Here is a 15,952-nt window from a genome sequence, read left to right on the forward strand (position 1 = left end):
GATTTTGGAGATTCATCTTCTGTCCGACAACCTAGTCTCTTCCTGACAACAAAAACTCTCATCTAAAGGTCGACAGTCAACAACCAGACCAAAACAACCAATTGACAATCTCAAATTGACTGAAGATTAACAGGAGCTAATTGACAATCCCCAACTCAACATAATTGGATGATTAGGCCTTGTTGAACCAATGCCCGCTAATGTCAGCCAACCAAGCAATAGAAGAGCCCAACCATAGACTCATTTCGTGTAAATACCCCAAAATACACTGAAATGCTCTCATTAAAATAGGGATACGATTGTAATTATACATATTGCATCCTCTATGTCCATTTTCATCGGGTGTCTCCCAGACAGATTCAAATTCAACAGTTAGTATTACAAAACAAAATTTAATGACATTTTGAGACCACTTTAAATTTTTTTTCTTTGAGGTGGGTGGTTGTTCTTAAAACCAATCAAAACAAGTTTAAAAGGTATTTTGAGTGATTTTAAAAACAAATTAATTTATTTTTAAAACAAAAAAAATAAAAACACTTAAAATGCATCAAACAAGGATATTCTAATAAATAAATAAATAAATAAAAACAAAAAATAAAAAATAATCCAAAACAACCCCTTAGATTTCAAAATATGCCATAAGTTGATATTTTTGTTAAAAACCTAAAAGCCTTAGTTGACTTAATTATAATCAAAGAATAAAAATTATAGGACTGTTTTGGACAAATATGATAAAATTAAGAAATAAAAACTCAAGTTTAGATGAAATCAGAGGCTGAGAATGTAGCCATCAAAATTCAATCAAAAGGAAAAAAAAAATTGTTTGAGATGACCTGCTGATAGCGATTGTTCAAAAGCGATGGTGCTATAATGGTGATGAACAAAAAGTGTAAGTCTAAAAATGGTGTGCTGTGGTGGTGATTAGATGGTGTTAGACAGGCAATGATAGTCTAAGAAATATGGGCAAGCAATAATTGTTGTTTAGAGAATGTTGTTAGAGCCATCAATGATCGACTCTCATATCTTAAAGTTGAGAGTATAGAAGAATGGTGCACAATCATTTTGGATTTTGAACAGGAAGCCACCATGTTCAAGAGATTCCTCTAAACATAAAATACAGTCATAATCCAAATCATAATCAAATGATGGGACTAGTGTGCCTAAGGTAGCAATAAAGACAAGTATGACAGCTGATCTGAAGGGTGATGAGGTCTATGATAAATGATAACTACAAGTGAAATAATGTAAAGAAGATAGTAAGATTAGAGAATACATAATAATTGAAGAGATAATAACAGAATGTTGAATACAAATTTAAGCCAAGAAAAGGATGACTTTAGTTACAACTGAAGGCTAAGGTACACTTTTCATAAATAATGGAAAAATGTTGTAGTCGTACTAGTAATGTCAAATATCACTGGTCCTCAAAGTAAGGATTCTTGCGGAAGTGTCAATTTAATTCCCAAACTTTTTTAGTCTGAGTTCAAATAGTCTTTCTGAAAGACCATTCCAGCCCCAATTTAAGAGTCTGGAGAGTAATTTGACAATTCTATAAACTATGTGGCTAAAACAGTATTATGCAAACAGAAAAAGGATTATTTTGACGCTTTACTAAGAAAATCAACTAATCAAGAAACATGTCAAAAAGCATGATATCATAACTTTCAGCTAAATTTTTTAAAAAAATCAAAATTGATACCCTAAAGTTAGTGAATCAATCAGGTGTTTATGATGATCTGCCTGAGTTGCCATGCCCACGAGTACATCATCCCAACGGCACAATAGACAGAAATCAGCATCAGAGGAAGAAAGGGAAATCTGCTACCATAAATGTAAGGGTGAAGAAACTGGCCCCAAATTTCAACGCACAAAAACCCTAGAAGATAACAGGCAGCAACGGGTCCAACTAAACCGCTTCCATTGCCAGATCCTTCAACTTTCTTTCTCTCTGGTCGTTTAGTAGCTTTTCTAAAATGGGAAGAAAAGCTCACGAACATGAGGACTGAGGACATGACCAGTAACAGAACTTTTATTGGATACTCCTGAGGCTCAAACAACAGTGGGAACATGGAGTAGCAGGACACTGCAATCACAGAAATAAATCAAAACAAAATGTTACAAAAAGGATTATTTTTCATCATTTATGATTATAAAATGACATGCAATGTAATTGCTTCTTAAAAAAGTAAGAGATGCGTGGAGCTGGTTTGAGAATGATATGAGATAATGCTTAGGCATTTATATATGTAACACCTAAAGTTTTATATTTATTATAATACCTTGTTATTAATAACTTTTGCATGAAAAGGTGTATTTCACTATTAAGAAGTTAGTAGAGTGGTATTTCTGATGTGATGTCAAAGATTTGAGTGTTATGTCAATAAATATGAAAGTTTAGGTGTTAGATATTAAAAAATATAAGAATTGTGTAAAACTATAAGGTGTATTTCACTTTTGAATGACCAAGACAATTGTCATTAATGCCAATTCATATATTGATTTTAGCCTCACCCTGACCATAAGAACCTGGCTGAAGTAGGCAATTGGTCGTTGATCTAGCATAAGTGCTGCTCCGAATCCATACCCTGACACATCCGTTTCCATTACAAACGATTTACTGAAATCTGGAAGTGCTAGTATCAGGACACTAGTCATGGCACTCTTTAGATGCTTGCGTCGCTGATCCCCCCATTTGAAATTATCTTTCTTCAACTACTCCGTCAGAGGTCATGCTATCGTGTTATGTCATCTCATGAACTTCTGGTAGTAGTCGGTGAGACTCAGGAATCCTCTCAAGTCCTTCAAATTTCTTAGTAAGGGGTCAATCAACCACAACCTCTATCTTGGATTAATCCACTGCTACTACTGTTCTGGTCACCACATGTCCTAGGTACTTCACTTGTAATTGTGCAAAAGAACATTTCATCAAGTTGGCATACAACTGGTGCTTCTTCAATGTCTCTGTCCTCAGATGCCCTGCATGGTCTATCTCTGTATGACTGTAGACCATAATGTCATTAAAGAAAACCACGACAAATTTCTAAAAATAAGGTTGAAAAACCCTATTCATAAGGATTGAAATGTCGTTGGGGCATTGGTGAGGCCAAACGGCATCACTAAGAACTCATAATGTACGGAAGGCATCACTAAGAACTCATAAACTCATAATGTACGGAATGTTGTTTTGTGCACATTCGTCGAATTCTTTTGAATTGGTGGTACCCTGACTTAAAATCAATTTTAAAGAAAAAGACTGCTCCATAAAGCTCATCCAATAATTCATCAGTCACAGGAATATAAAATTAGTCCTACAGTTTCCTTGTTCAAAGTACATTAGTCCACGCAGAATCTTCTACCACCATCTTTTTTCTTCACCAACAGGACGGGACTGGAAAAATGGCTCACTTTACGCCTAATAAACCTAGCCTCAAGCACCTCTCAGATCATCTTCTCTATCTCATCTTTTTGAATCTGGGTATCTGTATGATCTGACGATGTAAGGAGAAAACCCCTCCTTCAATGTAATAGCGTGTTCGTGCTTCCACGAAGGAGGTAACTCGCTTGACCGTTGGAATAAATCCGTAAAATATTGTAGGAGTTGCTGAACCCCTTTCGGAAACTCCGCCAACTTTGAATCTTGAATCTCCTCAATGCTTTGCAACTCCACTAAGTAGCCCAATCTAGCTCCCCGAATCAACTTGACAATGATTATAAGCAACACCAAGGTTTTGCATAAACTAGCATCTTCTCTCAGCATCACCTTCTTCTTCTCCACTTGGAACTCCATCGTCAAGGACTTTCAATCCACCTTCATCTCCCCCAATGTACGAAGCACTTCATCCCCAAAATTACATCTGTGCTGCACAGTTCTAAAGGATGTATAAACTGCTTGTTGGTCATGCAGTCTTAGAACCAACTCCTTGCAAATTCCCTGGTTTTTCTCCACCTTCCCTATCCCCATCAAGACGTCGAAGCTCTCTATGGTCACCAGCTCCAACCATAGCTTCTTCACAACCTGATTTGAGATGAAATTATGTGTTGCCCCGCTATTTACAAACACCACAATCGGCTGCTCCCCAATCCGCCCCATCACCTTCATGGTGTGATTTGGGGTAAATCCCACCACCGAATTGAGAGACACCTCCGCCACATTCATCAAATGCAGATGCTCCTCTGCTCCTCCACTATATCCTTTTCTGATTCCCCACTCTCTATCATCCTCCTGAATTAAAAGAATCAGAAGGACGCGCTCCATGCAAAGGTGTTTTGGAGTGTATTTCTCATCACAAATGTAACATAGTCTTTTTGCTCTTTTATCATGCACTTCTGCATCTGTGAAGAGCTTAAAATTACCCCCGGGACGAGGTCTTGTACTTTTCTCCTTCAGCGTCTCTTTTTGAAATTACACCATCTGGGTCCTCGATGTTGTGGCTGCCAAGGTGCTATTATAAAAACCTCCAGTGTTGCCACTTTTGCTGGTCTTCTTAACATATTTCTTATCCTCCATCATCTGGGCGAGGTTCATCATTTCCCTAAATCCTCCCGCTCTCAAAGGGCAGATGGTTGATGGTATGTCAGGCTTTCAGCCCTTCAAGAATTTTCTTTCCAATCTTGTTGCAAATACTCTGTAATCATCCCCTCCTGAGTCAAAGCATATGCTTATGTCTTCTTCCCGAATGGCTTGGAAACGTTCCAACAAACAATCTTTAAACTCTTCCCATGAGCGCATCAAATATCTTGGCCCCATCCACCGAAACCACACTAAAACCTTTCCCTCCAAGCATAATCTCGTTGTCAAGAGCTTCTCTTCCCCTGTCAACCCATGGATCGCAAAGTATCGTTCCACCTGATACACCCGCCCATGTGCATCCTCCCCTTCGAAGATTGACATTTTCAGTTTTTAGACCCTTGCATCTCCACCCCAACCACCTCTTCCTCCCATGTATCTAGGGTGGAAATCCCTCCTTCGATCATAGGTATATCACACTCCTGATTCGCTCCTTCCTCCATTATACTCTTTCGTGCCCCTTACACTATCTCTCCTCCAATTTTTGACACATCCCCTCCATTGGAAGTATCCACTCCCCCTACTCTCGGAGTCCTAGGGAGAAGCTCTTGTAGGTAGCTGATGTCTTCCTCGTTATCTTCTCGCACGATCTCCTTCCCTTTTGTCCTAGGTAAGGATTCTCTGATCAACCATTGGTTAGGATCTGCAACTAGAGCAGTCGGCACGACCTTGGATTGCATCTCCACGAGTTTTCTCATTATTTCCCGTACTTCTCCTATGCTCATGAATCCATCCTCCATTCAACTTTCAATGGAAGAAAGCCTCCTCTCCATAGTGGAGAACCTTTCTTCCATTCTCAATCTGATTTGCCCAACCTCTTCTTCTAGCACATGCACTTTCTTTGTTGTCATCCCACCAAGATCTAAACTCTGTATATCGATTTGATACGCTCCCGGACCAAAATTAGTGAGCAAACCACAATATCGATTTAATACGCTCCCGGACCAAAATTAGTGAGCAAACCACAATGAAACGGGAAGAGAGAGATGGAAAAACTCAAACGAGGGCTGCTCTTATAAAAAACATATGCAAATAAATAAAACACAACAGTGATCTACTTTTTGAGAGGTGAATCGGTTCTCCCACAACCAGTCGCTAAGAACACCAAAAGAAAAAAAGACAGCAGCAACCAAATACATGCATGAAAGAAAACAAACCCTACGTTCCCTCATTAATAGAATCCTCAAAAACCTTTTGAAAACTTTTCTTTCTCACTTTCCCTCCAAACCTCCTTTAATTTCTTCTCAATGAGTGTGTTATGGCACTTGTGGACCCCACCCCTCTTTCCTTCTTCTACAACACGTCTGGACCACTCTACCTCTTCACGTGGCAAACACCAGCCCGTCTGTGGGCTAGCTAGGTTGCATTCAACAGGTCCATCTTGGACCGGCACATGTGTGGGCATAACACAAACTTTAAAATCATTGGTACATATCACCTAAGCTATCAAATCAACCTCTTACCTAAGAAAATTTAGCATGGCCAGCATAAGAGGGTATCCAATTTATCACATGAAACAATCTTTCAAGTTATATGATGAAAGAGTACAACATTAACTACCATTATATGCAAGCTTCAATGGCGCAATGCTACTCAATTAATGAGTAAATGGTCTAACGGTGCCACACATTAGTTTCAAGTTGGACTTTTTTAAGGCATTTAAATATATACCACCTAATCCTAATGTATTTACATATTTAACTCCTAAACTTTACTTTTTCATTAATAACACCCAAATCTTACATATCACACCAAAACTACCACTATTTTAACCTCTAAAAGTGAAATACGCCTTTTCATGTGTGGGTAAAGTGGCATATAAGTAAAATTGAAGCTTAGGTGTTGGATATTGAAATAAAAAGGAATTGAGTTATATGTATGTAAATCTTCCTTTTTCTAAGGGAAGAGTTTGGTGTTCATGAATTTCTTAATCAAATAGTCAACACAGTGATGATGAGTGTACTGAGAGGATTCAAACACAAGACACGCTTAACATGATGAGACTCGGGATTTGATCAAATTAATCAAAGAAATATTGAATCTTATTTTGACACCACTGTCGGTCAACTTTTCGATGGATTTAAGAAAATATGATTTTCGAAAATTTAATTTAAATATAAGGTATATAATTTAGATTATGAAAGTAGTGTTTTAAATTTTTAGAAAATGAGACCGAATGGATCTCATTAATCTAAGAGTTTGTATAATCGTGTTTGGTACCTTGAATACTACACATTCTGATAGATAAATATAAACCCCGGCGGTAGACCCAATCCTGCAAATTAAGAGATTTGTGACATCCTTTTGGTCTGCGAATTTTTTATGTGTGACCGACAAGTTTCCCTATTTAATATAAAGATTAAATAGAGTTTATTTTACCTGGGTTCCAAGTTCCCTATAGCGGCAAGCCCCTATAGTTAATTACATCTCAAATGACTGGGGTCACTTGAGAAAACTCTAAACACAAGACATGCTTAACATGATGAGACTCAGGATTTGATCAAATTAATCAAAGAAATATTGAATCTTATTTTGACACCACTGTCGGTTAACTTTTCGATGGATTTAAGAAAATATGATTTTCGAAAATTTAATTTAAATATAAGGTATATAATTTAGATTATGAAAGTAGTGTTTTAAATTTTTAGAAAATGAGACTGAATGGATCTTATTAATCTAAGAGTTTACATAATCATGTCTGGTACCTTGAATACTACACATTCCGAGAGATAAGTGTAAACCCCGGTGGTAGACCCAATCCTGCAAACTAATAGATTTGTGATATCCGTTTGGTCTGCTAACATTTTATGTGTGCCCGTCAAATTCTCCTATTTAATACAAAGATTAAAAAGAGTTTATTTAACCTGGGTTCCAAGTTCTCTATAGCCCGTCAAATTCTCCTATTTAATACAAAGATTAAATAGAGTTTATTTAACCTGGGTTCCAAGTTCTCTATAGAGACAAACTCCTATAGTTAATTACATCTCAACTGACATAAGTCACTTGAGAAAACTCTCGATAATAATCAGTGGTTCTAGCCTTCAAGAATTCGAGGTTTAGGTTTTCACGGCAGAACTTGGAAAATAGAATGAGAGTGACTCAAAGAGGAACAATTATTTTCAGGAGTCCAAAGAAAATAAAGGGTAGAGGACGTCACAGATCCTGAGGAGAATCCTCAGTGACTTCCCAAACTATCCTACTGTGTGGTTATGTTTTATAGAGGATGTTATTTGAGTGCTCAATCCTGTCAATTTTATTTGTTTGAGACTTACACTTGCATAATAACTGGTTATGCAAATAGCCCGTAGAGATGAGGGTTGCAAGAGGTTTCCCTAGGGGTTGCTCCTATTAATGTAGGAACTCAATTCGAGTTTCATATGTTGGTCCTAAACACATATGATGCCGAGGATTCGGGTTTCATATGTTTAGCCCGCATAATAACTGGTTAGCAAGATGTCGAGGATTCGGGAACGCCCATACGAAACTCAGAGAAGTGACGAGGTGACTCGAATTTTCTAAATGGTGTAGGTCTGGTACTAGTCCTCTAAGAGGGTCAAACAAAGAAAACCTAAGGCTAGACCCTAAGCTCTAAGGAGAGAAGTAAGTAAAGACCTCACCCAAAAATGAGGTCAACAACCACATATGATGGAAGAGGAAGAAAGAAGAAAGAAGAAAGAAGAAAAATGAATCTCTTCATACATGATACACCACTTGAAGAGGGGAGGAAGAACAACTACGCAACATGGAGCAATTCTCGTACACAACTTAGAACTAGGGAGAACACTCGATTGGCCTCAAGATAATTTGATATTAATATTTACTTCATCTGCATGCAAGTCACGGATCCCTTTTTATAGAAACAAAGTCACAAAAAGGAGCCCAATCATTTAAAAATAAATATAATCCCATTTAGAATCCAAACCAATCCACCCGGGCATTCAATCTCAAGTCTAAAATTATCTAAAGAGATAATTAAACTTAAATTAAATAAGTCATGAAAAATATGAGAAATAGCAAAAAAGAAGGTATGTTTAAACTTTAAACTCATCTGTAGCCTAGCTTGGCTACTTCTTGTCGGCTTATAAAAATTATCGTTTTTGCACGTGTCATAACTAAATTGTATTGCATCAATTCACTTTGCACTTCTCTTGAAGATTTTGCAGGAGGCGGCTGAGGTGGAGGAAGTGGCATCATTAGATTATCTAATGAAAAAAGCAAACGTGCAGGACGAACAATAAAAACAAGAAGAAAGACATATTCAGAGACTTTATTGCTAGGTGTCTCAAAATGTCATGCAAGTATCATCTTTGCAAAATGGGGACATAATGAAATAGGTGAGAATCATGATAATGGCATCACAAACTCAATCTCCAAGTGTGGGTAGTAGGAAAAAAAAAATGTTTATAATTCAATAGAGACCCAATATTTATGATAACGGAACGAATACAATGTTATACAGTGCACTTAGGGGAGTGCACTATTTGATCAAACCGAAAAATCGAATCAAACTGATTGGATTTGATTGATTCTATTCAGTTTTGAAATAGTGATTTGGCTTTTGATTTTATTTAATATTTGATCTTTGATTTTTGGATCAATTTTGATGTTCATTAAAAAAAAAACTGAAGAATCGAATAGCACTAGGTCTGAAACATTGAATTTCACTTAAACCGACTGGCTCATTTATAGCTCCACATGGTATGGCTCGACTATTTTGATAATCTCATGGTCAATTTGAGAGCGAGAGAGGGAGGGAGGGAGGGAGAGGGAGAGGAAATCTCTCCAAATAAAAACTTATTTTTAATAATTTTAGGCTCAATATAAAATTTTAGTCTGCTAAAAAAGCCAAACAAATTAAATCAAACTACATTTCAATATTTGCAAAAGTTTCTCCGGTCAATTTTTTTTTTAATTTAATTTTATTTGGTTTGACCACTCAGTGGACCAACCCATCTAAATAAAGCAAACGCGCACCATAGGTGCGATAGAATTAAAATAGACTACTTTTCCAAGTATAAAGAACCTTAATAGTCTTGTGTAAAAAGCCAATATATTTGTTAGCTTCACAATTGATAAACATATCAATTAATTGTGCAATAAATATGAGACCTAACAATCCCCTAAAAACACAACACCCATCCGACCATTTCAAATGGGCGAAAGAAACAAAAGAACACATGACTATGGCAAGAGGATGAGAGTTTGCCCAGGGGTTACCATGCAGGCACCACTGCATGAAGCAAATAAAAGATCTGCGTATAGTAAGCTTTAATAAAGAGTATGTGCACTCGTGCTTGCACCGATTGCTTCACAGTGAAAAAGATAAATATAACTCAATTAGATGCCTGCGAGTGTGGTGAGAGGATGTAAGAATGAACAAACACGTGAAGATTATATAAGAATTCAAAAGTTTGATAAAAGAAAGATCAAATCTATCTCAAACACCACATTTGATGGAGGTCAAAGTATGAAGAAACAGAGAGGGATAATAAAAAGGGACAGTTGCATACATAGCACCCAATTCTTATGTAAATAGATATCCAAAACATAAACTTTCATTTTTACATTTATAATGCTCCAATCTTTGGTATCACATCAAAAATACCACCATTTTAAATTTTAAAAAGTGAAATAAACCTTTACATGCATAGGTAAGGTAGCACATATGTAAAAATTAAAGTTTGAGTGTTAAATATGTACAAATAAATAAGAATTGAGTGGTATGCATGTAAATCTTCCTAATAAAAAACTGTGTATACAGCTTAGAGAGGGGAGAAAGAACTCCACACCTTAGAGCTATCCACATATACAACTTGGAACTAGAAAATATACCAAGCGGTCAACATGGTCAACATACACAGCTTGGATCAATAGAAAATAATAAATTAACCTCAAGAATAGTTGATACCAATATTAAATTCATCTCAACACAAGCCATGAAACTTTATATATAAAAATAGGGTTGCAATGATAAAGCCTTTTATTTGAAATAAATAAAATCCAATTTTAAATGAAATTCAATCCTACCAAAATTTCCCTTTAATATTATCCAAGTAAAATAATAAAATAACTAAATCTACTAAATTAAACCAAATAAAAAATATAGGAGATCCAGCCTAAAATAAATAAAAACCTAAAAAGGCTTGAAAGCTAGTCTACTATTGTTCTTTCGTAGATCTATTCAGCCACTGTTACTTGGCTTATGAGCATTGATAAGGGTCGTTACTAATATACTAATAAGTTAAAACTTATTTGATATTCAACGTGATTTGAGGGGCCTATTGTGTCATAGAAAAGTACCGCTCAAACTTAAAAGTGAAATTTTATAAGATGATAGTGAGACATGCGCTTTAAGGTGCAGAATTTTGGCATAGGTGGATGGAGAAACATAGAACTAAACTTAGAGACAAAATGTGAAACGATTATATCCATGAAATGCTTAGGTGGATGGGTGGCATTACGCTTAGAGGCAAAATGCGAAACAAACATATCCGGGAAAGGGTTGGTGTAACTCCAGTGGCAGACAAGATTAGAGAGAATCATCTGTTACATTGGGGCCTAAACTTAGGACAAATTTGTCTTTTGTACGCCTAAGGGCAATTTAGTTTTTGTTGGAATAAATAAGTCTGCTGTCTAGGGTAAGGCTTATGCATGAGATTGAGTTGTGAGTCTTAGGTGTGAGTCTTAGGTTTAGGGTTTGGGAGAGATTTCTCACCTCTTAAATTGTAAGAATTGAGAGAAACTGTCTAACTCTCGAATTGTGAGTGTTTATCTTTATATTCTTGTTGAGTTGTTTAGATTATTGAAGAAAAATTGTGTTTTCCCTAATTTTTGCGAAAAAACGTGCTGATTTTGACGTTGGATAGTATCGTAACGTCATCTTAGATGATTTGGTCACATTAAACGTCGGTCATCTGATGATCCGATTAGAAGGGTAAATGTTTTAGATTTGACATACGTTAAGAAATGTAGAGATAGACATAAAAAGACCTGAACATGTTGTACAGAAAATGATCTTAATTTATTAGAATTAATGAAAATATGACACTCAATAGGACACAATGGAGAAAAAAGATTCATGTAGTTGGCCACACTTAGTGGGATAAAGGCTTGTTGTTGTTGTTGTTGTTGTTGTTGTTGTATATGGATCTCGGCAAGCCTACTCATATCATTAACCTCCATATTGATCGTCATTCTCTTTTAGAGAAAAAGCTTTCAGAACTCTGTATTATAAAAGAAAATCTAAACAATATATAAATTGAGAAAAAAAAATGACCCCTGCACTTTGATGTAGAAGGTAAGAAAAATAAAGCATAATATAAGTAAATCAGTATGTTGATTCATGCATCACTATAGTAGCATATTTCCAACTAAAAGAGAAAAAAATAATAGAAAAGGGGCTTTTACATACGTACCTCACAATTCTTATGTATTTACATATCTAACAGCTAAACATTCATATTTACATGCATATCCCTAAAATCTTTAACATCACATCAAAATATCACCATCAATATCTTCTAAAAAGTGAAATACAGCTTTTCGTGCATATAGTTTATTACACTAAGATGTTATGGGGCGTTAGATATGTAAATACATAAGAATTATGTGGCATGTAAATAAATTTTTCCAGAAAAAAAAATCTTTCGACAATATGGTCATAACAGCAGCAGCTCATAAAACATACCTATTGACAATAAGAAATAGTGTCGCGCATCCGCCAGACTATCCACAGCAATGATACCAAGAGGGATTGTGAAATGGAGAGAAGCTTTCTCGTGAACATGCCACCCAAACATAAACCCACAGGTGAAGGTATAAGCCACCCATCTGACTATGTGTTTCGGCTGCGGCCTTATAAATGCCTTAATGAGGCAAGGTGACATGGCAAGAAGAACAAGCAAAAATGTTGCAATAGGGTTTACCTGTCACTAAAACATGTTATGAACTTATTTTTATGAAAGATTCAGATGCACATCACTCAATGCTTATGTATTTACATATCTAACACCTAAACTTCAATTTTTACATATATGCATACCACGTTACCTATGTACGAAAAATATGCATTTTACTTTTTAAAAGTTAAAATAGTGGAATTTTTTATGTGATGTGAAAGATTTGGGTGGTATAAATGTAAAAAGTAAAGTATAGGTGTTATATATACAAAAGAATTAGCTATCAGGATGTAAGGCGGTAAGCTTGAATATAAAGAAAGGCCTAATTTAAAAAAACAAAGTTATTTTAAATGACCACCTGGGGAAGGACAGCAAAGGAAGAGGAATCCCCAACTAGTCCACCGGTGAAAGAAGCCTTCGGTGTTTGAATACTGAAACCCAGCTTGCCAAGAATAAAAGCAAGCACCTTGTCAAGCATTATATAAAATACCCAAAAATTTGGAGCCCAATATGCATGACATAAGCCCCTCCCAAATGGGAATAGGCGATGGAAGACCTGTTGGATCTGCCAAAGCATCGAAGCGTATCACTAATTGAATCAAAACATGCTCCTCCACAATTCATGCTCACCGATTATAGCGAAAATGAGAAAAGTATTAAAATAGTCCCCTGACTCTTTGCATGGGGGTCATTTTAATCAGAGTCTATAAAAATATCAATTTAATTCTCTAAATCTTGTAATAATGGCAAAAATAGTTGAACAATTTCAGCCCCAATTTAAAAAGTATGTAGACTAATATGACGCTTTTATAGACTCCTAGACTAAAATGGCCTCATGTAACGAATCGGGAGACTATTTTGGGTTTTTACTATTTCAAAAATACTTAACGATTACTACTTAGTCGAATCAAAATATATTATTATAGTAGAATCATGAACTCTAAGAGAAAATAGCATTTCAATATAAGAAAGAAGAGACAAAAAATTGTTTAAAATAGGGTGATGCAAGATGTCCTAGTATCTATTACTTTTAGTGTAACTATAATAAAAGAAGACATGAAAGCATGTTCTTTTTCTATGAATTTTGTAGATGAGATGCAAATAAACAAATACAAAAATTCATGGACAAGTAAACCATCTAATACAAGCAATTAGGTGCGACTTGGATGATAAATAGAAAGAAATAGAATTCAATTAGATGTAAAGAAAGCTTTGATCTCCTAATGATATTAACATTAACAAATAAGAATAATGGAAATCATAAAAATTAACACATCTTGAATATAAATAAATACAGATATATAGAAAACATAGAAATTTATCAATTATGCTATCAACTAATCACTAACAATTGAAATACAAAGAAAGATTAAAAAAAGTGTGAATCAAACATCAAGCTTCTCACTTTAAGAAAATATTTAATCTCCTAAAATACTTCAAATCACGAGTCCAGCACTTGATCAAGGGCCAAGGTTTTAGAAGGATGATAAAAACTTTACATCCACAAAGATAACCCAGTATTCGAGCATGAAAGAAGAACTGATTTTGTGGTGAATGAGAACCTAAAAGTAAAATTTGATATATTAAAACAGAACTATCTAATTTATAAGCTTTAATCCGAATATATATCTAATTTATAAGCTTTAATCCTAATATATTGAATGACCTTATATAGTCGAGCATATATAGTCCAATAATTCTTAGATATTTCCGAATTCACATGGCTCATCATGTTGTCACCTATTGAAAACTCAGTATATCTTCTGCTAACATCTACAAAGAAAGTTGCAAATATCATAATTAATAGCATACTTGCTGCAAAAATTCAAATGTAAATCAAGAAGAAGAAGGATAAGGAGGAGAAAAACAGCATTTTTACCTGACCGTAGTACACGAACGGGCCAAAAGTCGCGAGGAAGACTATCCCGACCGCTAAGCCCATCATCAAAAACCTAGCCACCACTCTACTCCACTCACCATTACAATAATGCCGGAGCAAATACACGAAGTACAAAGGCGCGGCTACCATGAAGAGATGTTTGGAACAAATCAGAATAGCAAACACGATCCCCCCAGCAAGATCCCTTCCCTCCACCAAAAAACCTAGCGAAATCAGTAAAATCCCTAAAAGAAACCCATTATACTGAAAGTGTATATGATCCACGATCAGAAGCGCGGGAGACCAGACTACGAGCACAAGAACCATCCGACGGCGGAAATAGGGTAGACGACGGGAGAGACGATCAGCCCCGGCTAGAAGAAAGAGGTCGGCAGCGGAGACGGAGAGGCGAAGAAAAACGACGGCCAAAGGTGCGGCGTAGTTCTGGCCGGCGATGAGATCGGTGATGGTGGGATCGATAAGAGATGCGGGGAGGGATAGAAGGAAGGAGAAATAGGCGAATAGTGGGGGGTAGTCTAGGGTCCATGGGCTTGAGATGTCGAGGTACCAACGAGAGAGTGGGAGAGAGGAAGTGAGGGCGAGCCAATGGCGGGGGGGCTCAAAATCCGTGCTGCGGTGTGAAGGTATGAGAAGGGCCTTTATACATGTAGATAACGAGAAGAACCACAATAAATCGTCCATGAAAGAAACGAAGGAGGAGGAGGAGGAGGGGAAAACCAGGACCTTTGTTGGCCTTTTTGTGTACTGTTTAGCCTATGTAGCTGCCAATATCCAAAACTTCGACCAGACAACAAACAAAGTTTAGGAATTTGATTCAAAAAATTGACATTTTAATTTTTACCCACCTTTCTGAAATATCAGTTTTATTCCTTTTAAAATATTTATTTGTTATTTTTTGCTCTAACCTCTCCCACGTCAAGTATATAGAAACAGTTTGCCCGTCTAAAAAAAGATGCTAATTCTACCCCTGCCAGCATTGCTCCAATGGCAAACCAGACGCCGGCAAAAACATGCAACTGTAGCAAAACCATGCATCTCCAACATGCATTCTAGTGATCTTCTTCAATGGGGTTGCTTTTAGTCGTGGGATTGGTTTTGTAGGAGCAGCAGAGAGAGTATAAGAGAGATTGTTGTGTGCGCGTTCGATGGTCGGAGGGAGAGACGTGTTTGTCGGCGAGGGAAAGAAATGGTCGGCGGGAGTGTTCTTGAAATCGTTGGATTGTGGATGAGATTGTGTTGGCGGAAAGGGAGGCTAGCGGTTATGGGTGTGACAAGACATGCTTGGGTGAGAAGGTCTGATTGAGAGGCGGTGTCGGCATGGGAGTGCAGAGAGGCATAGGGTGCGTCGACCGTGTGGATGTGTCGGATCGTGCGGCAAGCCGTAGCTATGTGAGAAAGGGTTGCGTGGCGGGTGACCGAAGTTGCATGGTTTTGCTAGTGTGTGGGTTGCTGTCGAAGCAGCGCGGGCGTGAAACCGAGAGGCGCAGTAGGGAGACATGAATGCGTTAACAGAAATGTGGATTTTGTAATATTAAATTTTAGCCTGTGAGATACAAAAATAATAGATTTTGAGATACTATATAGAAT

General features: G+C 36.7%; 1 protein-coding gene across 1 annotated transcript; it reads right to left on the minus strand.

The window, feature by feature from the left end:
* Positions 1-1,595: 1,595 nt before the first annotated feature.
* LOC110022903 (probable dolichyl pyrophosphate Glc1Man9GlcNAc2 alpha-1,3-glucosyltransferase) lies at positions 1,596-15,121 on the minus strand. The gene is made up of 4 exons (XM_020722056.1): positions 14,345-15,121; positions 12,824-13,030; positions 12,255-12,492; positions 1,596-2,083 (listed from the first exon to the last, which is right to left on the minus strand). Exons 1-4 carry the CDS (start codon positions 15,044-15,046, stop codon positions 1,719-1,721), a joined length of 1,512 nt encoding a protein of 503 aa, XP_020577715.1. The 5' UTR covers positions 15,047-15,121; the 3' UTR covers positions 1,596-1,718.
* Positions 15,122-15,952: the final 831 nt, after the last annotated feature.

This window comes from Phalaenopsis equestris, unplaced genomic scaffold, assembly GCF_001263595.1.
Source record: "Phalaenopsis equestris unplaced genomic scaffold, ASM126359v1 Scaffold000203, whole genome shotgun sequence".
NCBI lineage: Eukaryota > Viridiplantae > Streptophyta > Magnoliopsida > Asparagales > Orchidaceae > Phalaenopsis > Phalaenopsis equestris.